General features: G+C 40.9%; 3 protein-coding genes across 4 annotated transcripts; all 3 read left to right on the plus strand.

The window, feature by feature from the left end:
• LOC8078415 (zeta-carotene desaturase, chloroplastic/chromoplastic) lies at positions 1 to 5,182 on the plus strand. Its single transcript, XM_002459479.2, has 14 exons — positions 1 to 374; positions 845 to 969; positions 1,096 to 1,230; positions 1,516 to 1,588; positions 2,025 to 2,098; positions 2,514 to 2,618; positions 2,788 to 3,032; positions 3,121 to 3,208; positions 3,298 to 3,340; positions 3,426 to 3,582; positions 3,779 to 3,907; positions 3,988 to 4,060; positions 4,236 to 4,400; positions 4,657 to 5,182. The coding sequence occupies exons 1-14, from the start codon at positions 212 to 214 to the stop codon at positions 4,813 to 4,815; spliced, it is 1,734 nt and encodes a 577-aa protein (XP_002459524.1). The 5' UTR covers positions 1 to 211; the 3' UTR covers positions 4,816 to 5,182.
• On the plus strand, positions 5,599 to 7,598 carry LOC8063691. Its single transcript, XM_002459480.2, has 7 exons — positions 5,599 to 6,060; positions 6,150 to 6,268; positions 6,458 to 6,523; positions 6,638 to 6,720; positions 6,881 to 6,927; positions 6,994 to 7,072; positions 7,172 to 7,598. The coding sequence occupies exons 1-7, from the start codon at positions 5,810 to 5,812 to the stop codon at positions 7,262 to 7,264; spliced, it is 738 nt and encodes a 245-aa protein (XP_002459525.1). The 5' UTR covers positions 5,599 to 5,809; the 3' UTR covers positions 7,265 to 7,598.
• LOC8063692 (cytochrome b-c1 complex subunit 7) lies at positions 8,102 to 14,501 on the plus strand. 2 transcript variants are annotated; one of them, XM_002459481.2, is made up of 4 exons: positions 8,102 to 8,358; positions 8,510 to 8,667; positions 10,082 to 10,129; positions 14,079 to 14,501. In XM_002459481.2, the coding sequence occupies exons 1-4, from the start codon at positions 8,262 to 8,264 to the stop codon at positions 14,145 to 14,147; spliced, it is 372 nt and encodes a 123-aa protein (XP_002459526.1). In that variant the 5' UTR covers positions 8,102 to 8,261; the 3' UTR covers positions 14,148 to 14,501. The 2 variants fall into 2 exon arrangements, with proteins under 2 accessions (XP_002459526.1, XP_021309610.1); XM_021453935.1 differs by lacking the exon at positions 10,082 to 10,129 and having other exon boundaries at positions 8,120 to 8,358.

Consider the following 27,813-nt stretch of genomic DNA (forward strand, 5'->3'; position numbering starts at 1 on the left):
GGTGCGGCCTGGTGTTGCCACGACGCCAGCGACAAATCCCTGCGCGACGGCATCTTCGTCCCCCATCCCCTTCCAGCTTCCCTCCTCCCAACTCCGCCACTCCGGCCCTCACACAAATTTGTCCCGTCCCGACCACCGCTGCTGCCGCCACCCATTCCCACCACCACCGCCCCACCGCTGCCGAGTGCTAGCCATTCGGAGCAGCTTCGCCATGGCCTCCGTGGCCGCCGCCGCCGCCGCCGCCACGCTGGCCCCGGCACTCGCGTGCCGGCGCCGGGCGCGGCCGGGGACGGGCCTGCTGCCGCCGCGCCGCGCCGCGCCCGCGCCCGTCCGCTGCTCGCTCGACAGCAACGTCTCCGACATGGGCGTCAACGGTGAGGCAACGGGATCCTTCCTACTCTTGATTTGGTCCGTCGTAATCTTCCCTCCTCTGCTCTCCTGGGACGAGGAACTGTCAATCCTTGTGCAATCCCCAACACTGTAGTTCCAGTGCCCCCCCTTCGGCTGTAAAAAGTTCGTCTTTTTGGGTGCCACAAGTCAAACTCTATGCTTAATTGACTTTGCCTATCGATATAATTAGATTTTTTTTCCTTCTGAAAAGTTGTTTCATGATATTACAATTATGCAGTGACTTTTATAAATATGTTATACTAGCAGAAAACAGTTATCAAAGTTCTGTCAGAAATGTTTTCTTTTGTGACCAAGGGTTTAGAGTCTGGGTAGATTGCTCCAAATTTCTATGTTTGTCCTGTCAGTTCTGTTTCATTTAGAGAACTTTTGGTTGAAATGCCATACTGGCTGCAAACGAAAATGCTGAAACAAGAACTGTTTCCATGTGTGGCAGCTCCCAAAGGGTTATTCCCACCCGAGCCGGAGCACTACAGGGGGCCGAAGCTCAAGGTGGCCATTATAGGGGCGGGCCTCGCCGGCATGTCCACCGCTGTTGAGCTCTTGGACCAGGGCCATGAGGTTAGCAGATTTGTTGTCTTCAGCAGAGCTAAATGTTTTCTTATGCAGGAAAATCATTGCTTTCTAATAATCTTACTTCTTTCTAATCACCCTGGTTGGGCTGGGTATGGTTTGTCCGGCTTACAGGTTGATTTGTACGAGTCCCGCCCGTTTATTGGTGGTAAGGTTGGCTCCTTCGTTGATAAACAAGGAAACCATATCGAGATGGGGCTGCATGTGTTCTTCGGGTGTTACAGCAATCTCTTCCGCCTCATGAAGAAGGTACAAGCCCTTGTACATTAAGCTCACTGGAAGTATACTGAAATTCTTCCTTACTTAGATATCAACATGGTTAGTATAAATTATGTCATGACAACTCTGAATTAGTTTTAATCCAAGAAATTTTTGAATTGGATGTCTTTGGACCTCCTGGAGTGAAGTAAACTTACAGTGAGAAACATGTTAGCCAATTTGTCCATATGAACCAAAATACCAAACAATTTGGTGCCTTGTTGAGCATGGTATTACTGATTTAACAGCGATAAATTAAACCTTGTTGATTTTCAGGTTGGCGCTGATAATAATCTGCTGGTGAAGGAACACACCCATACTTTTGTAAATAAAGGGGGCGTGATTGGTGGTAGGTTCAACTACCCTATACACATCCATTTTTTGTGTAGCAATTCTCTTATGCTGGAATATTTAAGTTATTTATTTGTTATTACTTCTGGAGTTCTGTACCCATCATAGAGTAGAAAAGTGCAGAACTTCCAATGTGTTGAATATTAATTACTAGTATTCAAGTTGACTATGTGCAAGTACTATATTGTTGTTGCATATCGTTTTAAGGGATTCATTTGTATTTTCTGAGAAACAAGAATGCTTATGCTGCCTGCAGTGGTGAACTATTTACTTAGTCCTGCATAATATTCATCTTCAATTAAGACAGCAGTTACATGACGTTGTGTGCCACATTGCTTACTTTGGAAGTTGGCTGAAATAGCTGTATCATACTTCTTTGTATATTTTTGTAACGTATTTATGTAAATTTTCATATTGTTTGTGCTGCTATACAGAACTTGATTTTCGGTTCCCGGTGGGAGCTCCATTACATGGCATTCAAGCATTCCTAAGAACTAATCAGCTCAAGGTAAACTCATAATTTAGTACTACTATAATTCTAAAGGAGAATCTCAACTCATGACATTATTTTAGCCTTCAGTTTGTTTATGAGCTTTGTTCAATTCCACACTTCCCAATATGACAATACTTCAAGAAATATGGTTTAGTGTGTACCTTATATTTAGGTATACGTCTTTTCTTAAAATCTAAATTGCAAACCTTTGCTTCTAAGTTCTTTCCTTTAGACATTACTGCAATTCCCTTTCCCTTTAATATGTGTGACCGAATGGATAATCTTTTGTGGGAAAACTAATCAGTGTAAAAAATTCTGGGCTCGAAATAAAGGTTGAAGTCTTGTCATTCGTCAATATCTTTAATTAACCACGTGTTACTTGAGAACATAATTACATGTGTTAATCTTTAATATTTAAATTATTTTGCAGGTTTATGATAAAGCAAGAAATGCAGTTGCTCTTGCCCTTAGCCCAGTTGTTCGGGCTCTGGTTGATCCGGATGGTGCATTGCAGCAAGTGCGGGACTTGGATGATGTAAGTATCCCTTGCTTTTATTTCAGATTCATTAGGAGTGTGCATCTAGGGCATTCTTTTGCAGTAGTCAGTATCTTTTCCAAGTGCTTTCATTCTAACTCACTGATAACTAAACTTTTTGTCATTTTTTTTCTCAAACACTTGTCAATTTAAATCTAACCTATTTCAGGTAAGTTTCAGTGATTGGTTCATGTCCAAAGGTGGTACTCGGGAGAGCATCACAAGAATGTGGGATCCTGTTGCTTACGCTTTGGGTTTCATTGACTGTGATAATATCAGTGCACGTTGCATGCTTACTATTTTCACCTTGTTTGCCACAAAGACAGAGGCATCCCTGTTACGCATGCTAAAGGGTTCACCTGATGTTTACTTAAGTGGCCCAATAAAGAAGTATATAACAGACAGGGGTGGTAGGTATGGTTTCACAGACAAAGTTTTTCTTGTGAAATTTCTATGTACTGCTGCAGACTTGAAGACTTACATCATATGACAAATCCTTCAGGTTTCACCTAAGGTGGGGATGCAGAGAGGTTCTCTATGAGAAATCACCTGATGGACTGACCTATGTTAAAGGCCTTCTCCTCACCAAGGCAAGCTTTCTTATCAGTGTATCACTGCTCTCTTTTGCACGATTATGTAGCCTTTATTACTAAAATTACACTCGTTTGGACATTTTTAGGCTACAAGTAGAGAGATAATCAAAGCCGATGCATATGTTGCAGGTTCTTTTTCTTGTTTGTCTTCTGTTTCTTCTTTTACTAGCATGTCCAACCATACAAACCTAACTTGGTGCTTCTAACTTCACAGCCTGTGATGTTCCGGGTATCAAAAGACTACTTCCATCAGAATGGAGGGAATGGGAAATGTTTGACAATATCTACAAGTTAGATGGTGTCCCTGTTGTCACTGTTCAGCTTCGCTACAATGGATGGGTCACTGAACTTCAAGATTTGGAGAAATCAAGGTAGCTGAAGTATCCAGTATTTTTTTTTTACAACTTTGGTACTTATTTGGTTAGATCTGACAAATTTAAATGCACGGCACCCATAATTTAAGCTTAAATGAAGATTACTTATGTTTGTGCAAAAAGATTTTTGTTCAAATGCAAATTACATTCTGCCATGCATGCTCATTGATATTTATTCTTATATTTGATGAAGACAACTGCAAAGGGCGGTTGGGTTGGACAACCTTTTGTACACGGCGGATGCAGACTTTTCCTGTTTTTCAGACCTTGCTCTCTCATCTCCTGCTGATTACTACATTGAAGGACAAGGTTCCCTGATCCAGTAAGTTACTTTTTTTTAATTATCAAATTGATTTCTCGCTCTGCAAATGTATTCACCTTCCGCGCTTAATTCATCTGCAGAGCTGTGCTGACTCCTGGCGATCCATACATGCCATTGCCAAATGAGGAGATCATTAGTAAAGTTCAAAAGCAGGTAGGTTTGTAAATAGCTTCTGTTTTGGTCAAATTTCTGCTATTCCCTTTACACATAACTAAGCAAAGACCTCATTTAAAAAGCACTTAAAAAAAGAGAGATTTCTTCTGCTCATATTATTTTATATTCTTCGAAAACTCAGCTCAGTAACAAAATGTATGTAATTTTCCCACAGGTTGTAGAATTGTTCCCATCTTCCCGGGGCTTGGAAGTTACATGGTCCAGTGTGGTAAAGATTGGACAATCGTTGTACCGCGAGGCTCCTGGAAGTGATCCATTCAGACCTGATCAGAAGACGCCTGTTAAAAACTTCTTCCTCTCCGGATCTTACACAAAACAGGTATTGTACATCCAAACATTGAGCTAGTTTCAGCCATCAACAGAAATCAGTGGCTCAGAAAACCATCAGATAATGTTTGAAGTTGAACACCTTGGATTTATTTTAATCGATGGCTCAGAAATAACCATTTCAATATTATGTTGTCTGAACACCTTAGATCTTTTTTTCTACTACTACAGAGTAGGTTGCAACATGTAAACATCTCTAGGACATGGTAAATGAAGCATAAATTGATGATCTTAATTGTGCTGCACAGGACTACATTGACAGCATGGAAGGAGCAACTCTCTCTGGCAGGCGAACAGCTGCCTACATCTGCGGCGCCGGAGAGGAGCTGCTGGCCCTCCGAAAAAAGCTAGTCATCGACGACAGCGAGAAGGCGCTGGGGAACGTCCAAGTCCTGCAGACTAGCTGAACAACCACCCCCTGCAGACAAGTTTAACCTTTCCAACCACACATGCTGGAATGGCCAAATCATGTCTTTTCTCGCTTCAGGGTGCTGGCGATTCCCGCAGCGACCTCCTGTATATCCAATTTGAGCATTAGATCTGTCCCCCTGCAGGCGTTTCCTATCCCTGAATTCGAAAAGCAGGGTGTCTAGGTGGCATACGGGATTACATCAGGCAGTGTGTAAGTTGTTGAGCTGGAACTCGATTGGTCATTGGGACGATTGATTGGTGATATGATACATACATAGCGCACACTGTTCTTGCGTCTTGCAAAGAAATATAGCAAGCGATGATCCGGGGTCAATTGCCGGAACATTTTACCAGTGATCTTAATTCAGTTTGTTTATGTGGTTTTTTACAGTATACAAACATCATATTATCAGCTCGAGCTATCCTCCCCTAAAAAAAAAAAAGCTTGAGCTATCCTGCTAAGGCCTTGTTAGTTCCAAAATTTTCTGCAAAATGAACACTATAACACTTTCGTTTGCATTTGATAAATATTATCTAATCACGGATTAACTAGGCTTAAATATTCGTCTCATAAATTACGTGTAAACTGTACAATCAGTTTTTTTTATTTATATTTAATGCTTTATGCATGTGCCGTAAGATCCGATGTAACGGAAAATTTGAAAAATTTAGCAAAATTCTTTGAGAACTAAACAAGGCCTAACTTTGTTTCGTATATGAATATATATTTCGGTTCTCGTTAGGCCATGCGCATTTGAAATATGGTTTATGGAAAGCCGGCCGGCCGGTCGCTGCGCTGGAAACCGAAAGTCCGAAACCGGTCAGTTTCCGGCGTTGGCCTCCGCCGTCGACGAGTGGAGGCAGTGAGTGACAGTGGGCAGTCGGAGCGTGTCCCTCTGGAGGCCTCACGACCTGCTGGCTTCTGACGGCCGCAAGCTCCTGCGGTCCGTGTGGTTTCCCTGAGCAAGAGCGAACAGCAGTTGCCGGCTGATGGCGCCAGCGGCAGCCGTCGGACCGTCCCTGGCCCGGCCATCGAGCAGCCACCCGCGGCGCGCCGGCAGCGTCCTCCTCCGGCCCGTCTCCGTGCAGCATGTCTTGCTTCAGGGGCGGAGGCGTCGCCACCGGCGCCTGACGGGCGTCGTCCCCGTCCGTGCCGCGCCGGACGCGCCGCCGGTGGTCAGGGCGGCCGTCAGCGCCGTCACCGAGCTCCTCAGAGCCCTTTCCCCAAACAAGAACCTCAGGTAGCCTCTCACTCATCAAAGATTCAAGCCCATCATCCGCTCTGGAATTTGGATTCTGTGAGGCGCTCGCTCTTGGCTTGGCTGTGCAGGGATGCTGCCGCCCAGCAGCAGGGGGAGGAGCCGGATTCGAGTCCGCCGCGTTGCGGCAGCGTCGAGGACGTGCTCGCCGTGCTCCAAGACGATTACCGGCGCGCCTACTTCCTCACCGGTACGGCCTTCTTGCACCTTCGTTCTTCCATCAGGGATTGTTTGGATCATGGGCATGGCGGCTGCTAGATTGCGGAGCTGCTGAACTTGACACTGACAGAACTGTGACATTGATGCATGCGTGCGCCACTCAGCATGACACGGATTGTTCAAAGAAAATGGTAACCAACTCCTCTAGGATTAATTGCAGGGGATTTCACTCCGGGCATATACACTGCAGACTGCTTGTTTGAGGATCCGACGATAAAGTTCCGCGGTGTGTAATATAACGTTTCTCTTTGCTGATGAACATAGTTGGGTTACTTGTACTATCTGAAAAAGAAGAGGTGAGAAATCTGTGACAAGGAGTGTGTTCTTGCTCCTCGTGTAGGACTTTCTAGGTACTCTCAGAATCTGTACCTGCTAGTGCCGTTCTTCGACAGCCCTTCGCTTGAACTGGAGAGCATTGAGAAGGTAGCCACTCCATTTGTTGACTGGAACTGGAATCAGTGATTGTTTGCAGTAATCTCCTAGCTGAATCGAACATATTTAGTCAATACTGTTATCCGAGAAAAAAAAAGAGGAGAGTATGAGCATATGATACATACTGAAATGGCCCTTTCATATCTCGCAGGGTTTGAGGGTTGAAACAAAGTTCGTCAAAGCAACATGGAAACTAAGGTGCTTCAAAAGATATAATACTGTTTCTAAATAGTGTACCTAAATAGAGTAGAGTTGTCTTTTCAGGACATATTTGAGGCTTCCATGGAGGCCCCTGATTGCGATCAGAGGGAACACAACCTATGATCTGAATGAAGATTTCAAGGTAGCAGCCGGGGAAATCAAAATTGTGTAAAATTATATACCTCTGTTTACGTTTGATGGGATTTTGAAATACTCCTGTATTTGGACCGTATTTGTTCAGGTGATTCGGCACTCTGAGAGCTGGGACGTCTCTGCGGTTGAGGCCATCGCTCAGATCTTCGTTTCGGCCCCGGAGCAGCTGGAAGGCAGCTGAGGCTGAAGCACCACGCATGCATGATCAGAATTCAGAAATACAGTAGTATGCAGCGTCAGAGATGAGCAAATGTCCAAAGCCGCTGTCAAAGCTCTGCTTTTCAGAAATCAACCAGCAATGTTGAATTTGTCTTTTCTGTGCAAATAAATCGTATAGTTATTTGATTCGACCGGTGAGAGCAAGGGTTGTACAGGAAGGGAGTTGGTGACCAACACATGGGCGCCATTTGATTTCAGTATCCATTTGAACAGTCTGGGCAAAATGTTTGAAATTTACGCGAAATCATAGATCAGATCAGCTAGTTGGATATATATATATATGGAACCTGTTCTTAGTCCCTGACTTAACACAGGTGCTCGTATTTTTCTAGATTTATTTGAGGATTTAACGGTGCTATGCTTTCAGTGATAGGAGACATGCCCGTCGACAGCGAGACACTTGTAGTGACTTTGTCCATCAAGAAATTTGTCAGTTTAACTTAGTTCTTCAGAGATGCTCATAGAATGCGTATGTTCAAAGAGGTAAGTATGCGCTTGTGTATATGAGAGTCTACGTCTATAATTGGCTCTCGCAAAAAAAAAAGTTTGAAATTTACAGGATTTAATTATTTGGTCTGGGTTATGACATGAACTCCTATGTTCTGGGTACAAAAAATTTAAATCTAACCATCTATGAAATTTATTTATAAATAAAAAAACTGAATCTTCTATTACAAGCAAAAATCATCTTATTTGCTTAAACTTATCAGTCAAGAGTCACACTTTTCTGTGCTTACCAAAATGGGCCGGACGGCCTGGCCCAGTGGCCCTGGCCCGTCTTGTGCCCATGCCCATCCTCCTGAAGCTTCTCCGGCCTTCTCCGTCCCCGGAATCCCCATCCCCACTCCCCGCCGAGCACCAAAACAGTTTGGCAGGACGCCCGCCGAGCGGCGAGCCGCCGAACATCACAAGCACACACGAGTGACGAGGCCGCCAACCTTCCAGAAGCTTCGCCAAAGATGCTCTCCAAGCTGTCGGCGTGGTTCTTGAACCCGCGCCGGAACCCGCTCGCGCGACTCCACCGGAACGCCATCGCTTCCCGCCTCCGCAAATACGGTCCGTTCCCTCAATCCCGGCCTCCTCTTCCCCGCGCCCACTAGGTGCCTAGGGTTCCGTGCCAATCCAGCCAGTCGGCCGCGGCTCCCCCAGCTAGAGAGGTTCGCCGGCGGTCCTGATCGGTTTCCTTGCTGTCGTCGTCGGTGCACAGGGCTCCGGTACGACGACCTGTACGACCCGTACCATGACCTGGACATCAAGGAGGCGCTGGCGCGGCTGCCGCGGGAGGTGGTGGACGCACGCAACCAGCGACTCAAGCGCGCCATGGACCTCTCCATGAAGCACAAGTACCTACCCGACGACGTCCAGGTCAGGACAGGAGTCGTGCTTGTTCCTCCCTCTGTAATATGTGTCATGCAATTGGGGAAGAAAGCGATTTTAGTTTTAGATAATTTCATTTGGGTTGGGTGGTGGTTCGTCTCAGTTGCCATTTTGAGTTTAGGTGGATTCCTAGGAATTGGATGCACGATAATTGAGTTGTATGATCGACTTAGGTGCTTCTGAAGTTGAGAAAAATGGAAGAGAATAAACTGCCTAGTCGAACCTAGTTATCAGCTGACTAACCGCGATTACTCATCGATCAGGTCCGATTAGTAGGTGGCTAGTCGGCGATCTAGTAGTATATTCGTCCTCTCTACTTTCCCTGCTACCTATGATGTATAAAGTTTAACTGTATAAGTTTTAAATAGTTAAAGCTCTAGTAAGCAGTGAAGTACTAGTACTAAACTATAGAACCAGTGCACAAGTGTGCACTGCATAATGACATTATTATGATAAATTAGTAAAAAAAGTAAGCATCAAGCATGGTTGCTTACTTGTTGGCCACAAACAGAAAGCCCAATGCCCGAGTACCCCCAAGCTAGCAGACCAGCTCACAATTTTATCTCCAGTCTAATTGTTTGTCCCGGACAACTAATTGTGATTAGTCGTCCAATCAAATTTCTGAACACACTAGTTGCTTTGGAGCGCCTAATTGAGGTCCATGGATCAAATAAGCTCAATTAATCTCAATTAGTCAGATGAGTAGATGACTTAATAACACCTGAAGGACAGAGCCTGTTTGGTTGGGTGGCTAACTCCTAACAAGGCTTCACAGAGCCACCTTCCAATTGTTGGTGATGTGTCACCTCTGTTTTGCCACCCCCCTGTTGGCTTTTTAGTCCTTTTTCAGTATGTCTTTTTGCAGTTTATGGTGGTGATTTTATTTTGGTGGATTGTCACGTTGATTAGATGTACTTTCAAGCGAGGGGTTTGAGTCATGAATGGTATAACAGCTGATTATCATTGGTAAACAAGGTGGTTCCTAAACATCGCTTTAGATGCTTGTGAAATGGAAAAGGTGGCAAATTTATCTATAGGTGATGTGGGTGTGGTTTTCTGCTTGTGACGTGTGTTGTTATATTTATTTCAATGTCTGTTTTGCTGTGACAAGTATACAAGGACTGTGTTTTTCTCTGTTATTTTTTATGAGATAGTGATGATTTATTCGAAGCAGTTAGATATATATTATATAACTCGTTTAAGTGGCCAAATTCATCTGAAATCCACCTATGCCTATTGTTTAGATACTGCTATTTGGTTCTATTTTGATTATCTGACAAGCATAAATTTAAAATGGGCACTGATTTGTCAGCCCCCACGAGAATTGCTATGACACTTCTAGAATCCATTGAGACATAAATGTATGCATCAAATTTATTGGCACCTTGATTGCTTTTGACAGGCTATACAGACGCCATTCAGGAGCTACCTTTCTGACATGCTTGCTCTTGTGAGTGCATTTCTTTCTCCTTATCATTCCGTTTCTTCCTAGATTCAGTTAATAACTTGACTATCTGTTAAAGCTTTACATAACTTACTTTACAAGCGTAGTTCTACAAAAGTAGAACTTGGGTGAAGTATTATTACAAACCATCGTTATAGGAGCAAACTTAACAATATTACAAAGTTTACAACTTAAAGACCCAGCCACGGGTCACTCTCATTCCTCATCGTCGTCAACCTCAACGACGGTCATGCAACAGGGTCCGAAGCAAGTCGGCTCCTGTGCCTCACCTGCAACAGGGGTTAAAGAACCCTGAGTACGGGAGTACTCAACAAGTCTTACCCGACATAAAAGAGAAGAACCTTAGGAATGCAGGTTTAGGATAGATAAAGGGTGGCTAAGCAAGGAACCAAGTTGTTTTACATAAAAGCTTACTAATAGTGGATCCTTACTTTCAAAGTTTTAGCCTCCAACATACCACCTCGAGAGGCGGACGAATTCGAGGATAGTCTATCTAAGTTGTTTTTCACGGACGAGTCCGTGAATCACTAATCCCTAACAAGAATAATATTTTTTCGACGGACATAGTTTCTTGTCGCCATGAGTCCGGGAATTGGGATCCAAACTCCATGAGACATTTCCATCCTTTCCATTTCTTAATTTAGTTGCATTATTAACTACGATGAGGGTCGAAGGATTGAGTCTCCCAATCGGGGAGCAACGACGATTCGAACCGCTTAACAATTCAGCTAGAGTTCCTTACCACCTGACATATGTAGGACCGAATCTTGCATATGTCAACCCAAATCCCACTTTCCCAAGATCTGACCGGGTTCGCGGCATCCGAGAGCATAGTACTCCACCGTCCAGCCCATTTGCTAGAAGGGTACATGCTACTCTTGTCATCGCTCCATGCCCAGTGCGTGAGTAGCCACTCTCGTCGAGGAATCACCAAGACAGGGCTTACCAGGGTAGGTGGCCAGTACTATAAGGCCTTGTTTAGTTCAAAAAATTTTCAGATTCTCCATCACATCGAATCTTTTGGCACATGTATGGAGCACTAAATATAGATTAAAAAATAATTAATTGCATAGTTTATCTGTAATTTGCGAGACGAATCTTTTGAGCTAGTTAGTCCATGATTGGACAATAATTACCAAATACAAACAAAATCCAAAACCAAAAATTTTCATGAATTGAACAAGGCCTAAGTCTCAACCCAGCAGGCCATCAACGGACCAGTCCTTAACCGACACAGTTGGAGACACTACTTTAGGACTCCATTCCTAAAGCAAGTCCACCGAGTGGTCTCGAGTTGAGACATCATTAACCATAAAAATATTCCACAACAACCCTTTAAACTTTCTTATTTGAAAACCTATCTAATAAGCAGGGCTAAGCATCAGTACGCTGTTTTAAATAAAACAGGTACCAAAGATAAGATAACAAATAGCAAGGTTGTAGTGCAACAATTAGGTTAAACCCAATTCCTGAATACGTAATGGAACATTTTTAACTCATAAGTGATAAAAGGTTTAAAATATTCAAGGAGGAGTTAATGCATCCGGGGCTTGCCTTGGTTGCAGAGGTGAGTGGTTCCCTCGGAGACTTCCCAAGTCTTGGTTTTAACTTCCTCGGACGGAGCACCAACCTCGGGGTTCGATCCAACGGTCACACTTTCGGACATGTGCACTATACGCAAAAATGATGTATGCTCATGATATGCTTATGACAAACATATGAGAAGGATTTAGTTGAGTACAATTTTCCTTCTCAGTACAAATGCAAGTTAAAACAGTAATTAAAGATTGTTTACCTCTTTAGTATTTTTACCTAAGAGGTTGCAACAATAATCTAAGAGTTTTCTTAATTTACAATTATTCTTAAATAAATTACTCATTAATTTATTTTATTTTAATTAATTCTTAATTAAGCATAAATAATAGTAATTAAGCACTAATATCAAACAATAATTAAATGCCCAACATCATTAAGGTTAATGACCCTAGGTCATCACACAACCCCAAAATCACTCAAATCCTAATCTGGAATTTAAGCTAATTATTATCTAATTATTCTAGGATTATTATTTAATTACTAATTAAGAGTATATTAATATTTAATCAAATTCTATCAAAAGCCACCAAACTTTTTGTGAAGACACGGAATAACATACTTCACAAATTTTGGTGATTTTTCGATACTTCCTAAAAAATATGGAAGTTCTATTTATTAAATAAAAGACATAATTTTAAAACATGCTTAACATATCAGAAAGTGATATCTAGTATTTTTCCAATGCTCTACTCACTGCAAAAATTTTCATCATTTTTGATCTGCACATATTTTTTTACGCAAAATCAATCATAAATCAATTTTTTTAAAAAAGAAAAAAAAATCAGCACTGTTGCCAAGGCCGGCCCAGCAACTCGGCCCGCTTACCGAGCACTGTAGCCCGTGACGTGTTCCCCCCCTTGCCGAGCACTGTAGCCAAGCTTATCTCCCTCTCTGTCTTTTAAAATTACTTCAAAATTTTGAATAAAAGTCAAATTTCTGTCAAAAAAAGAAAGGCTCAAAATTTTGAACTCTACAAAACATATTTAAGGACCCCAAGCCATTTTGAGTGGAAGAAGATGAATTTGATCAAAACAGTTTAAAATTCAAATTCCAATTTGGTGGCAAATCCAATTTGAATTGGGGCAAAACAAAGAATCTAAAATTATTTTTGATTTTTCTCAACAACTTGAAAAATTTACAAAATAAAAGTTGTTCACTTTGAAGAGCTCTACAGCTTTCATTTTGGTCACCTTTCAAGATTTCAAATAGATTTTGAAATAGGGATTCAAATTGAAAAGGGGACAATTGTTGGAAATCTGTATTTTTAAAATTACTTTGAATTTTGCATTGAAACTTCAAAAACTCAAAACACCAAAGTTGTACATCTTGACAAGATCTACAACTTTGCTTTTGAACTCATCCCAAAATTTTGCTTAATTTTTAAGTTGCAGAAAAAGGGGTAGAATCTAGGGTTGAAACTAGGGTTTTTCTTACATATTTCCTTACAACCCTCGGATTACACAACCATCACAGGCATCACTTTACAAGATAAACACACTTTATTTCTCTAAGCACAGTCAACCAAATTAAACTTATTTTTAGTTGATGCATCATGATGTGCTTAATAAATATGCTTTGCAATGCTTATGATGACATGATCAAGTTTTAGTATCCGTAATATCAGGATGTTACACTATACTGCATTTCTCATGATTCTTTTTCTTTCCATACTTGTCTTCTGCTTTCTTCTACCAATATATCTTAAATACTTATATATTGTATATATATCTTCATTGCATGGGATCTTGCTAGTTTCTCTTTTCCCTCTTCCTTAGCTTGTTATATTGTGTATTACTGAATTCATTTTCTGTTATCAAATCACCGTAAAACATTGGTGCATATGATTAGTGAGAAAATAGGCTTTGTGAATTATTATTAGATTCTACAGCGATCAATATCCTCATCTGATGGCATTGATGCAGATATCTGATCTCATGTTAACGTCCATAAATTTAATAAAGAAAAAAAACTGCACTCTAGGCAATGGAAATTTTCCTTTTCCATAATCTATTCACAAACTGTCCATTATATGTGTATTAGTCTACACTATTGAAATGGTGATCAGATGATCATTTAAAGCAGATCAGTCTGACAATGTGGTGGATGTGATTTGTGACTTCCTATTATGAGCTTCTTTTGATTTTACTAATTCTCACTTGATTATGCTAGAATTTGTTGCCAAACATATCCTTGGGAGTGTAACTTGATGCATATGCATCTGCAGTACTTTTCTGAATAATATCTGTTCAGATTCATGCCTAGTTGAAGATATTACTATGGTAAAATTTATCAGAGAACCATCCCTAGATGGTTGGTGTCTAATGCATCTGTATTGCAGGTGAAAAAGGAGAGCGCAGAGCGTGAAGCATTGGGAGCGCTTCCACTCTACCAGAGAACCATCCCATAAAGCGCCTTTGCATGATCCAACAGTGCACGCCATGGTCAGCAGCGTCTTGTAGTATAATGTGTATTGTTTCTTTTCCCAGGAAATACTATGTACTATTATGTTTGGCAGCAAAAAATAAAAAAGACATATGTTTTACTGACATTTTGGTATAGAAGTCTACATGGTTATGCACAACTGTTTTCGCTTCAGTTGAACAACTTGCCGTTGTCCTCTCGTAGTCCTACAACAATATATGGTCGATGAGATGTATATTTGTGTATTTACAAAATTCTGGAACTGTTCGGTTCACTTCGCGAACAGATATACTGTACTGAGGTCCCTCATGTCAGATGCACTGTGCAATGTTTTGTGTCAGCTATTGCCATTGCTCATTTACATTTCAATTTGCCGGGCTGCGAATTCAGAATCCTATATGATCTACCGGCCTGACTAATGGGCGTCGTACAACGGCTCAAATTTGTCACCACAAGAGGTCGGCCCAGTACATGGAAAGGTCGATGCTGCTAGGAAAAAAGTCTAATTTTCCTCTTTCATGAAAGCCCGCCTTTTCTTCCTCAATTCCAAAACCGGACAAATCACCTCCTTCAACTTTTCAAACCGTATATTTTACCTCTTTGGAGCGGTTTCGAAGGCGGTTTTACTACAGTAAATAATGGTTATGCTACAGTAATAGTGGTTTTGTCTTTTTTTAAATTATTTCGGCTGAATCTTTGAAAAATCATAGTAAATCATAGAAAAAAATCATAAAATGAAAAATCTATTTTTTTGACTCCACACAAGTAGAATAAATATATAATATGATATGCTTTAGTATAAAGTTTTTGCTATAAAGGTTTTGTACTTTTCTTTTATTTATTTATTTGGCTGAATCTTTAAAAAATCATAGTAAAACATAAAAAAATCATAAAATAAAAAATATATTTTTCTTAGACTCCACATGAGTATATATGCATAATGAACATACTATATTATATGTTCACTGTGTAGTTACTTATGTAGAGTCCAACAAAATTGGATTTTCTATTTTATGATTTTTCAGTGATTTACTATGAATTTTCAAATATTCAACCGAAATATTTTTTTTAAAAAAGACAAAACCACTGTTACTGTAGCAAAACCGCCTTCGAAACCGCTCTAGGGAGGTAAAATGCACGGTTTGAAAAGTTTAGGGGGGTGATTTGTTCGGTTTTGGAGCTGAGAGAGGAAAAACGAACTTTCGTGAAAGTTGAGGGAGGAAAAGTAAACTTTCGTGTAAGTGTGTGTGTCCGCGTGAAATTTCTAGTTTTGGCATGATGCATAGTATGTCTTAGAGGCACTTCTCCCATGAAATTTGTGTTATGATTTCACAGAAAATCTTCGCTAGATGGCTGTTGTTTAATTATAATAATGCATCTGAGGCCTTGTTTAGTTGGCAAAATGAAAAGTTTTCGGACACTGTAACACTTTCGTTTGTTTGTGGCAAATATTGTTCATTATGGACTAACTAGGCTCAAAAGATTTATCTCACGATTTACATACAAACTGTATAGTTAGTTTTTGTTTTTGATTATATTTAATGTTTCATGCATATGCCGCAAGATTCGATGTGACAGTGAATCTTGAGAAGAGAGAGAGAGAGAGAGAGCGCATCTGTAACACGTACTTCCCCAGTATGCAGTACTGTACTATAGATAAATTGAACCTCTCTAACAACGCACGCTATAAAATGCGTCGAGGGTGATACTGTACTAGTCAGTATGCGTCTGAGTACACTGTAACGAGGTCTCCATGGTTCTGCTATGTTTTGGAGTATAGTTTGCAGATCCATTCGATGACCGGATCGATGTGTAGATCGATCGAAACACATGACATCTTGTGCTACACAACTACAATACTACGTACAGTACAACGGTGGCGTGCCTGATGCGCAACTGAGCATTTGCCGGTCGAAGCTACTGCTTCGTACTAACAAGTGTACAACGATCCACAGTAACAGAACGGGAGTACCGACACTGTAGACAGTATGTGCAAGTGCACTCCTGTCAAGTACTCACTCCCCTCTCTTTCATGTACATGCACCCTTTTTTTTGAATCTCAAGTACATGCACTTTACCTTCGTCAGCAAAAAGCTCAACGTCAAGTTTAATTAGGAAATCACGCTATAAAGTTTGATCAAAGTTATAGTAAATAATATTAGGATTTATGTTTTCAAATAAATTTATTGTATATTCAATAACTAATTTAATTGTATTTATTTTGTCTCATAGATGTTAGTACTTTTTCATATAATTGTCTTGTCCCAAATTAAACGTCAAGTTTTATTTATTTACTGGTAGTAAAAAAACCCCAATGCTTTCTTTTATCTTGCCTGAACCAGTTGCAATTCTTTCGCTCTAGAAAAACTGAAAGTTGAGCATGAGCTCTTGTTGCATGCATTCGCTGAATGAAGAAGGTAATTATACACCCAACATGAACAGGCCAACAACCTCGAACCTGAAGTCTGGTTTCCAATGGTCCCAACGATAGATTTTTCAACTTTTGAAACCTTACCAACTTCCCCCTTTGTTCATGCATGTTACCTTTAACCCAGGGTACTGAGATGTGTTTTGTTTGGCCTCTACTACCCAAGAAAACTGCAGACACTCCAAACCCCCTTAAAAGGCAAGTTTGTACACATCTGCTGTTGCAAATCTTGTGAGCAGGTAAATACGTACCAACCATGCATTTTGGGTTTCGGTTTTTGGATCCCTTGCTACTAGCTGTCTCTGTCTGGGTGTGCACACAGAGCAGTGTCCACCATGCATACATGCATGTGACTACCTCTGCATGACTGGTTTTTGTCTTGCACTTGCAGAACCTCTAGAATACTCGGCATGGATTTGAATGCCGCAGCAATCTTACTCCAAGACTGAGACTGCTATAAGTCATTATGATTAATTTCATGCAAATGCAAGTATACATTGGTCATCAATCTCTCCCTGATCCACACACACACCTTGCTAAATGCTAATGCTAGCTACCTAGCTATCTACATACACAATCCTTTGATGACAGTTAGCTGATGGCATGATTGGGTGCTCATACTTTTCCTTGTGTCCATCTCCAAATGATTGAGTTTTTCCCAGTGGATGACATGTAGCTTTCACACCCCTGGATAAGCCTCCATAAGTGGAGAGCAAGCAGGGTCCTCAGTCCTCACACCAACCTCCATCGTCTATCCCAGCACTCCAGCAGCTGTGACTGTGACCACCACACACATTGCCATGGCATGCACATGGATGGCGAGATGATCCCAGCAGCCCCTCATCAGCTGCATGCCGTGGCTGTGACATGTGAAGATGAGACTGAAGAAGGACCATGCAAGGGACCTCTGCTCACCATATGCATCATGCTGTATGGTACAGTACTAGCCACTAGGAGCAGCCTTTTTGGAGGACAAACATTGCTGCATTATTGTTTGTGTCTCCTCTCCTAGGCCCTCTTGTACGTAGTTGTAGCCACTGCCCATCGACAAACGCCATAAAATGCCTGCTCCCGGGCTCGGCCACATATGCCTGACTTTCAGCTGCCAATGTGTGTTTTTGTTTCGTAGCATTTGCATGCCACTGTAAATTTGACTGCACGCTTTACACAAGATTCCAAATTAAACATCATCAAACTTTTGAATATGATATGCTGAAGCGTCAAGATGCGGACACTGACTGAAGTGACTTTTTTCAGAAATTCTGTGAGAAATCCTTGGCCTGAACCCTGAAGGGGAGAAATAAACGATTGCATGATGACCTTCCTTAAAACAAGAGCCCCAGTTATGTGACTTATTATTACTTGGCCAGCAACCAAATGGGAGATAAACCGAGTTGCTTGTCATGTCATTTCACAGTAATTTTGATCCAAATCATGCACGGTCCACCCATGGTAGTAGTGGTAGGGCATGGGCTATGATTTTGTGGACACAAGTGATTTGGCGACGTTTTATCACAATTTGTGCACTTGAGATAGATCATGCATGGTGCCTACGTAATTAGGTTATGATTCCCCTTTAATTTGAACCCATAGGAAACTTAAAGATGCCCCCTTTCCCCTTGTTGTGGTTGATGAGCAACGCATTTGCATGATGGGAGATACTGTTTTTTCTTAACAGGACCAACACTGCTGCAGAAATGATTGATTGTTATTTACTCCGTATAGCACTTGCAAGGAGCAGGCATCATTAAGTTCGTTCTCATTTAAAATGAAAAGCGGTAAGTGCGTGCTTAATTTATTAGAAGAAATGGAAATCTCACCTGCAGTGGATTAGTACATGATGACACTGCAGCCGTCTACAATCGATGCAGCCTGCATTAGTACTTGCTGTATCTTTTTCCAAGCTTAATAAAAATAATTCCTGCCAGTAATTCGTACCATATAATACTTATTATATTCTTGTTCCTTTTCCTGACAACCTATATAGAGATCCCTAGCATATATGGTGCCCTGTATTTCTTTCATTTTTATTCCCAGTGTGTTGCAGCCTTGCCATCAGAAGTTGGCGGCAGGAAAGATCAAAGGGTACACTTTTTGGGCTTGGCATGGGGTGGACAAATCTACCAGCTAGGCTACTGTGAGCAAACAAAGCAACCGGGCAGCAGCCCATGTGAGGCTGATGGGGGTGTGCAATGCCATTGCCAATGCAGAGGGATCCTTGATCTCCCTCCTTTCTTGCGTGTCAAAGTGACGTGGGCTCATGTGACGGTGCATGGGAGAAACACATATACTACTACTTTCTGGGCAAAGTGCGTGGCCTGGCTGAAAATGCATGCATGACAAAAGCGTCTTTTGTGGAAAGGCGTATGTTTGGGGCTTTATGGTTTATCACAGGCCTCCCTCCCCCTCCCCCCCCCCCACCCCCCCCACCCACCACGACCACTACACACACACACAAACAAACAAAGATGAACTTAGTGATTTGGAATACTAACAGTGAATTTTTCATGAGTGCCAACATCATGAATCATACAAGATGGCTTCACTCAGGTATGTTGATGGAGCATCCTTAAATAATTCTGATGGTTGTGGTATTATTGGTGGCCTCTAAAAGTTGCATCAATTGGTGAAATGTTGGTGATGGTACAATCATTTATGTTGTTGAGGAAGTGCAATAATACGGTTATGTTAGTTGAGGGGTGTGTGGCCAGTGACCAGCTAGCACAAACCTATTCGTTGGTCCGAAAAGTCATGATTGAAAATATTGTTCACTGATTTATTATGAAAGAAAAATACTGTTAGCTGGCAGAAAAGGTACGGCTTATAAGACAAGCGAACAGGCTTGCGTGAATAATTACAATTACTTATTATGAAAGAAAAATATTGTTGGCTGGCAGTAAAAGTACGGCTTATAAGACAAGCGAGTAGGCTCGTGTGAATAATTACAATTACGTAGAGAAAGGTGATTCAATTTAAACAAGGGAGGTGAGCAAGAGATGCCATGCATTCAAGTTTTTAAACGCAGGTTGCATGAAAAGTTGGGATATTGCAATTGCAATCTCCTTTATGTGAGAGAATGAATTCCACCTGGTCCATTTGTTATGCATAAGGGACGGCTGCTGCTGCTTTTTCTTTTGATGGAACGCATGCAGTGCAGCTTCTGGAACAAGCAAAACATAAGACAAAGCATCTGAAGAGTTTCAGGCGCAAGTTCGTGGCATCTTGACTAAACGCTACTTTGTGATGCATGATCGGATGACTAATTGTGTACTATCTATATTAATATTTACTTTTATATATGTAGTTAAAGTTTAAAATATATACTTATTAGAGAGTGAGAATGACACACCTTTTATTGGACAAAAGAATAGAAGACATTAATAGGTATATATGACAATTTGTTATTATATTCTTCTACTAAATATAAATAAAAATTATAAGATTGTACTTATATATAAAAAATAAAAATTATTTTCTTAGCCCTAAATAAAGTGTTGCCTAGAGTCTTGGCGGCCCTTTTTTCTTGAACTTGCTTATTTGACCCTAATAAAACTTTAGTTTCTTGGGCCTTCCATTAGTTTGGTAGGCTAACGGTGCTAATTAAGTTGTACGTACACGAATCGACTCTTTTTTTAGTTGCTTTAGTTTGCACCTTAATCTCTTTCGCCGTATGAACTCCCAAAATCGACCAAAATTGACGAATTTTGCATCTCCTCTCCCCCCTTTTCCATTGTCATCCGTATCATCTTTAGATTGCAACTTGATCAAATTCGTTGAAATTTTTAGCTGATTCTCTATCCTGTCAACCATTTCCGGCCGCTTCCATCTCAAACGAAAGCCTTGTTTAGTTTTAAAAATATTTTAGATTTCGGTACTATAGCATTTTTGTTTTTATTTGACAAATATTATCCAATTAATTATGAACTAACTAGACTCAAAAGATTCATCTCATGATTTATAGTCAAACTGTATAATTAGTTTTTGTTTTTGTCTATATTTAATGTTCAATGCATATGCCGCAATATTCAATATAACAGAGAATTTTGAAAAGTTTTTGGGTTTTGGGGTGAACCAAACAAGGCTGAATTCAGATATGATTCTATCTCAAATGCTGCGCCACGATGTGCTCAGAGCTTTGTTGATGAGCGGTGGCTGGCTGTGCAGTCTCGATGCTCGCCTTCGTGGCTTGGCACTTGCGTCCTCGCTCGCCGCCACTGCTGCCCTCTGCTAATTCTATGGGTGACCGCAGCTAATCGCTAACCCGTGGAAGCCGTGTAACCCGCGGGTTCCAAACCGTAGAAACAGAGACATTATGGGTTAGGTTGGTTTTTTTACCCACAAACCACATAAACTGGACCATGCACAGGCTTACATCAAAGTACACCCACTTGAAAACCCAACCATCAGCAGACTTGCCCGCACATGAGAATTATTTGAGGCCATTTGTACAAAATTCAAACTATGGGAAGTCGAATCTAGCTCTACGGATGCTAACCAGGTGCTATAACCACTACGCTAGACACCCTCGGCAGCACACACATATTTGAAGATATATATAAGTCTTATTTTTCCTTCTTATTAAATAGAGTAGTAAGATTACATAAGGTATATACTAAGAGTTACCTAATTTGTATCAATACAATTAAGTCTATATATACACTTAAGTAAACTTTGGTGCCTCAAAAATTTTCGAGGCATGTAGTTGTAGTGTCATGACACTTGCGCTACGCAGTAAACTGGCCGCCATAGTAGATGGATGTTCCTAATGTCTTGAGACCTAGGATTTTATAAACATAGGAATAGAAAAAAACGTGAGAATAGTGAAAGGTCCTTGTTTGGTTTTGGTAATTGAGTGACAACTTAGGTGGACTAATAGTATTTATGTGAGATACACAGGAGATTAGTCCACAGGTGATTATGTGAAGATGAAGGAGCTCATTGCATATGAGACATGACATGGAGTCATGTGACCAAGGTGGAGAAGATCAAGATGAGGCTTGGCTTGATGGACCGGTTGCAAGAGTGAAGGGCAAGTCGGAGGCTTTGAAGCGAGGGACCGCGTGTGACGGTGAAGCTTGAGCAAGACTTGGCGCCGATGGACCGAGGCAACGGTGAAAAGCAAGTAAGGTCAAGATCGATGAACCAATACGGTCACGTGATGATATGAAGTGGATCATATCATTTGGTGATTGGTTGGTGCATGTGTTGCATCAACATTGGAGGAGATGAAATGAAATGCGCAAGGCAAAGGTATAACCTAGGGCATTTCCATTTCACCGGTCATAGGTGTGTAGAGAAGTTTATGACCGGATTTAGGATAGATGGCCGTACTATCAAGAGGGGCAAACTTGTTTGCATATCGGTCATCTAGTGCCACTTGAGCGATCTAACTTTACATATGTGTTAGGATCGAGTGGCGTGGCAAGTTGAGAGGCTAACTCCTTTGGGAAAATGTTTGTGAAAATGCTAACACACATGCACGTGGTGGTTTACACTTGGTGGTGTTGGCACATTTTCAAAGGAGGTGGAGTTCCTAGGGTTGAGAGGGGTGTGGGTTCCTCTCTCCCTTCCGCCGAGCTTGCGAGGCGGGATTAGGCGCTTTTGAGAAAATTAGGTGTATATTTTCTATTGCGCCGATGGGAAATTTGGAGAAGTCGCGGGAGTGTTTCTCTGTTGGAAACACTCACCGGACGCTGAGCAAAGGCACCGGACGCTGGCCTTTAGCGTCCGGTGTGCTGTCGGGTGTAGCAGAGTGCACCGGACGCACCGGAGAGAGTCCGGTGCCCAGCGTCCGGTGTTAGGGCGTTTTGCTACCCTCTCTGCGCATGAGTCCGGTGAGCACCGGACGCTCAGGGTGCGTCCGGTGGCTTGCGTCCGGTGACCGTGCGAGTTTGCGGATCTCTCTGCGCACGAGTCCGGTGAGCACCGAACGCGTCCAGTGTAACGCAGTAGAGCGTCCGGTGGTGCTGAGCTGGCACGCGTGCGCAGTAGCCGTTGGCGGCAACGGTCGAGTTCAAACGGCTAGTGACACGTGGCTGACGCCTGAGCACCGGACGCTGGGGGTTGAGCGTCCGGTGGCTCCCTGTGAGCGTCCGGTGCCCACGTGTTTTGCCCAGTGAAGGGGCAACGGCTAGTTTAGCCCTTGGGGCTATAAATATAAGTGGTGGCCGGCCTTGGCTGGTGCTGAGCACCCTTGGGACTTAGTGTCCATGCTTGGGGAGTGCTAGCAAAGCCTCTAACTCACATATGCTTGATAGTGATCATCCGATTGTGTGAGTGAGCGATTCTAGTGCGTTGCATTGAGAGATTGCATCGAGTGGCACTAGGTGTTCGTGTTGCAAGCCGGTGGTGCTTGTTACTCTTGGAGGTTGCCACCTCCTAGACGGCTTGGTGGCTTGTGACTCCGTCGAAGCACGCAAGGAGATTGTGCGGTGCTCCGGAGAAGAGATTGTGAGGGGTACGGTGCTCACCCCGCGGGGATCGCGAAGAGCAACTCTAGTTGAGCGAGACGTGAAGAGCGACAAGTGGTCCGGCCGGGTTAAGTGCTAGAGCTTGTGGTAAGCACTCCACGTGGGAGAGTGTGACTTGCGGGTCACCACTAGCAAGAGGACCGGCGGCAACCTTGGAGCTTGTCTCAACGGGGACGTAGCTTGGTGGCAACCAAGTGAACCTCGGGAGAAAATCATCGTGTCAACTTTGTTCTTTCCGTTGGTTTGCAAGTCCCTAACACAAGCTTGTATTTACATTCATATATTTATGCTTGTGTAGTTGCTCTTGTAATTAGTTAGCTTGTGTAGCTTGCTAGTTACCTTCTTGCTTGTGTAGCTAGAAGTAGTTCCCTTGCGTGACTAATTTGGTTTGTGTAACCTTGTTAGTCACATTGCTTAGTTTGTGTAGCTAAGTAAGTTGCGCTCTCTAATTTGGCATTAGTTGCCTTGTTATTGAGCTTGCTAGTGAGCTTAGGCTTTGTGCGCTTTGCGTCACTAGTTTGAGTAGGAGCTCCCTCGGTTTGCAAAGTACTAGTTGCATAGGTTTGTGTGACCTTGCTTCTAGATTTGGTTAGGTGAGCTCTTGCTAAGGTAGCACCTTGCTTGCTTGTTTAGGATCTTTTCAAGGTGCTAGAGAACTTAGATAGAGGGGTGTAGTCTTGGCTAGACCGATAGTTTTAATTTCGCATTTGTTTTCGGTTAGCCGGCATAATAAATTTTAGAAAGAACTATTCACCCCCCTCTAGTCCGCCATCTCGACCCTTCAAATAGAATACTCTAACACCATAAATCTTGTGAATTTTGAGAATACAAAAAAAAACTACTATACTGAATGTTCAGATAGAGCACAGAGAAAAAAAATTACATGAATAGTGACGCAAAAAAAAACTTTCATGTTAAAAATTCCTATAAAACAAGCCATTCCATGAGAATTTTATAGGATTTGTAGTGAGGAACAAATCATTTGTTCCAGTGCAAAGAGTTTTATATATATAAAGAAATAGTTGTTGTACAGGATTTCAATCCTCTAGTTGTTCCAAAGTGAAAGCTGAAATTCTATATAGCTCTGCCTGCTTCCGGAGAAATGAAAGACTTGTCAGATTAAGGCCTTATTTAGTTTCCAACCTAAAACTTTACATCCTATCCTATCCATTATTTAGACACATGTATAAAACATTAAATATAAATAAAAAATAACTAATTTGATGGATTGTAAGTACTTTTTTAGATAAATATTTTAAGCCTAATTAGTTTATGATTAAACACTAATTGCTACAATAACACATCACATGTGCTAGTGACATATTAATTAGGTTTATTAAATTTGTCTAGCGGTTTACTGTTATATTCTGTAATTTGCTTTTTTATTAGTGTCTAAATACCCATGCTCCATGTAACATCCTATATAACTTTAAAAACTCTACAATCCGAAACTAAACAAACCCTAAATTAAAAGTTACTGTACATTAAAACATGGCATGTCAGATGGCCCCATCGCCAGCCACGCATGCCGGCTGATGCAGCGGGATGGGATGGCATGGTGCTCTGCAGACTGCAGCGTGTCCCACTCTCCCACCTTGGGCCTTGTTTACTTCTCAAAAAATTTTACAAAAATTTTCAGATTTCTCGTCACATCAAATCTTTAGACGTATGCATAAAGTATTAAATATAGACAAAAATAAAAACTAATTACACAGTTTGGTCAGAATTGACGAGACGAATCTTTTGAGCCTAATTAGTCTATAATTAAACAATATTTGTTAAATACAAACAAAATTGATACTATTCACATTTTGCAAAATATTTTGAAACTAAACAAGGCCTTGGTATGCATGACCACGCTGAGTTAGCTACAGTATATATAGCGCGCGAGCACCGTATGGCTGTTTTTAACTGCTAGAAATTTTACAAACTTTTAAAAATTTCTAGTTACATAAAATCTTACGATACATATATGAAACATTAATATACATAAAAAAATAATTACATACTTGTCTATAATTCGCAAGATTTTTAAACTTAATTAATTTATAATTGAACAATAATTATTAGATATAAACGAAAATACTACCAACTAAACAGCCCAATATTATCTTTGGATTCCTAACGGTAGTAGTACTCTTTGAATTTTATCCTAGGACTAGAGATCACTTGCGAGATTGGCCTTGTTAAGTTCTAAAAATTTTTGCAAAATTTTTCAGAGTTTTTGTCACACCATATCTTGCGGCACATACATAAAGCATTAAATATAGATAAAATAATATTTAATTACTCAATTTATCTGTAATTTACGAGACAAATATTTTGAGTCTAGTTAGTTTATGATTGAACAATATTTGTTAAATACAAACGAAAGTGCTACACTGCTTATTTTTACAAAATTTTTGGAACTAAACAAGGCCTTGAAACAGCACTCATTCTATTATGTATGATAAAGTTTTAAGATATCCTGATACTAGTGTTATATGATTAGTACTATTTATAAATTTATACAACTGATTTTTTAAAATGGTTTTTATTTATGATAAAACACTATTTAAAGTTAAGGGGCATTAGAAATACAAAAGGTTTCACTTAAATGTGTGAAAAGTCAATTAAGTTAATGAACCCAAACAGGCAAAACACGATCCTGGATACTATTCCAAACAGCCTCAGTAATTAGTTATTTCTGGGCGGGTCCCACCTGAAGGCAACGTCCAATGATGGTGTGGTAGAGTTGGCAGCTGCACCTGCACTGCACTGTTTTGTGCAGCCGTGCATTTGACCATATGTTTTTTAACAAAAGTGCAGTGCACTCGTGATCGCTCTAGCTTAAGTACTACATTTGACTACCTCCGATGGTTTCTATTTGTGGATATACATTATATAAACTGCAAAATAAAAAGATGGATAAATAAAAGCTCTAGTTCCAACAATATTGCTTGTGAGTCCATGGTCCATCTTCTGTTATCTATATCCTTATCATCCTCTGTCTTTGGTACTAAGAGCCTGTTCACTACTAAGCCATAGCTGAAAATATTATTTTCTGATTTATTATAGAAGAAAAAAATATTGGTTGATAGAAAAAACACGGCCTATGAGACAAGCGAATGGACTCTAATTTTGTTTTCATTCTCCTATTTTTGTTAGGCCTTGTTTAGTTTCCAAAAAAGAATTGTAAATTTTTTCAGATTCTCTGTCACATCGAATCTTGCGGCACATGCATGGAGCATTAAACACAAATAAAAACAATAACTAATTACACATTTGCCTATAATTTGCAAGACGAATCTTTTGAGCCTAGTTAGTCCATGATTACATAATATTTGTCAAATACAAATAAAAGTGTTATAGTACTCATTTTGCCAAAAATTTTGGAACTAACAAGGCCAATCTGGTTGAATTGTGAAAACAAACCTCACTCGCCTTGTTTAGTTTCAATTTTTTTTTCTTTCGTTTGTATTTAATAAATATTATCCAATTATGGACTAAATAGATTTAAAAGATTCGTCTCACAAATTACAGGTAAACTATGCAATTAATTTTTTTTATCTATATTTAATGCTCCATGCATGTGCCACAAGATTCGATGTGATGGGGAATCTGAAAAAATTTTGTAAAATTTTTTGGAACTAAACAAGACCTAATTATTACTAGTAGAGTTGTAGACCGAACGGACTGCAATCTACTCCTTCCATCTTTCTTTTTTTATAAGTCATTCTAAAAATCTTAAAAAATCAAAGTATTTCAAATTTAATCAAAATTATAGAAATAATTATAAAAATTTATGATATTAAATAGATATAATATAAAAATATAATTAATAATACTTAGTTATTATCATAAAATATCATTATCTTATGATATAAATCTAGTCAATTTAAAATAGTATAATTCTCCAAATTATGGAAATGACTTGTAGGCTTTGTTTAGTTCACCCCAAAAACCAAAAAGTTTTTAAGATTTCCTGTCACATCGAATCTTTCGGCATATGTATGAAGCATTAAATATAGACGAAAATAAAAACTAATCGCATAGTTTAACTGTAAATTGCGAGACGAATCTTTTGATCTTAGTTAATTTATGATTGGATAATATTTGTTATAAACAAACAAAAATACTACAATAACAAAATTCAAAAATCTTTTCACATCTAAACAAGACCGTAATTTGGAATCGGAGGGAGTACATGCCTTCGGCGTTACCCCGTGCTAGGCAACACATGGGACACGCTGCAGACGAGCGCTTGTGTCGTGCGTGTCCCGTGCGCGTTTGACCGGGTCTCCTATCCCTCCTGCGTGCGGGCCCGGTCAAGTCAAAACCAGAGGACCCACATGTCATTCTCCGGCGTGCCCGCCGGCCGGTGAATGCGAATCCAATGCGCTCTCTCTCTCACACGTGGGCCTTCGCCGCTGACAGCAGCAGTATAGGTGTAGGAGTAGGACAAAAAAGGTACTGTAGATTAGTTTCTGTTAGGCCTGATAGTTCCACTGACCTATTGGTCCCACATACACCGGGTCCCATGCGTCAGTTGGTCTTGCGAGGAGGGGGCCGGAGTCGGGAGCAGGGGTCGGAGCGGGACGTGTGGGTGGGCACGCACGAGGAGGCGCCACAGTGGACTGACTCACCGGGCCCGCGCACCACCAACACAACCTGAATTGCTAAGCGCACCCAACTGTTGCCCAAACCACGTACACACTTATAACACACCAAATTTATAAGATGTTCAGTTTTTTTAATACGTATCTTTGTTATGT

The sequence above is a fragment of the Sorghum bicolor genome, chromosome 2 (assembly GCF_000003195.3).
Source record: "Sorghum bicolor cultivar BTx623 chromosome 2, Sorghum_bicolor_NCBIv3, whole genome shotgun sequence".
NCBI classification, from domain to species: Eukaryota; Viridiplantae; Streptophyta; class Magnoliopsida; order Poales; family Poaceae; genus Sorghum; species Sorghum bicolor.

Bases quoted from the DNA above. Each gene is read 5' to 3' on its own strand.
- LOC8078415 (XM_002459479.2), top strand. From the start codon at position 212: ATGGCCTCCGTGGCCGCCGCCGCCGCCGCCGCCACGCTGGCCCCGGCA. The intron at 3,908-3,987 runs GTAAGTTACTTT...ATTCATCTGCAG, and splicing joins GGACAAGGTTCCCTGATCCA to AGCTGTGCTGACTCCTGGCG. The intron at 4,401-4,656 runs GTATTGTACATC...TGTGCTGCACAG, and splicing joins CCGGATCTTACACAAAACAG to GACTACATTGACAGCATGGA.
- LOC8063691 (XM_002459480.2), top strand. From the start codon at position 5,810: ATGGCGCCAGCGGCAGCCGTCGGACCGTCCCTGGCCCGGCCATCGAGC. The intron at 6,269-6,457 runs GTACGGCCTTCT...GATTAATTGCAG, and splicing joins GCGCGCCTACTTCCTCACCG to GGGATTTCACTCCGGGCATA. The intron at 6,524-6,637 runs GTGTGTAATATA...CTCCTCGTGTAG, and splicing joins TCCGACGATAAAGTTCCGCG to GACTTTCTAGGTACTCTCAG.
- LOC8063692 (XM_002459481.2), top strand. From the start codon at position 8,262: ATGCTCTCCAAGCTGTCGGCGTGGTTCTTGAACCCGCGCCGGAACCCG. The intron at 8,359-8,509 runs GTCCGTTCCCTC...GTCGGTGCACAG, and splicing joins TTCCCGCCTCCGCAAATACG to GGCTCCGGTACGACGACCTG. The intron at 10,130-14,078 runs GTGAGTGCATTT...TCTGTATTGCAG, and splicing joins TTTCTGACATGCTTGCTCTT to GTGAAAAAGGAGAGCGCAGA.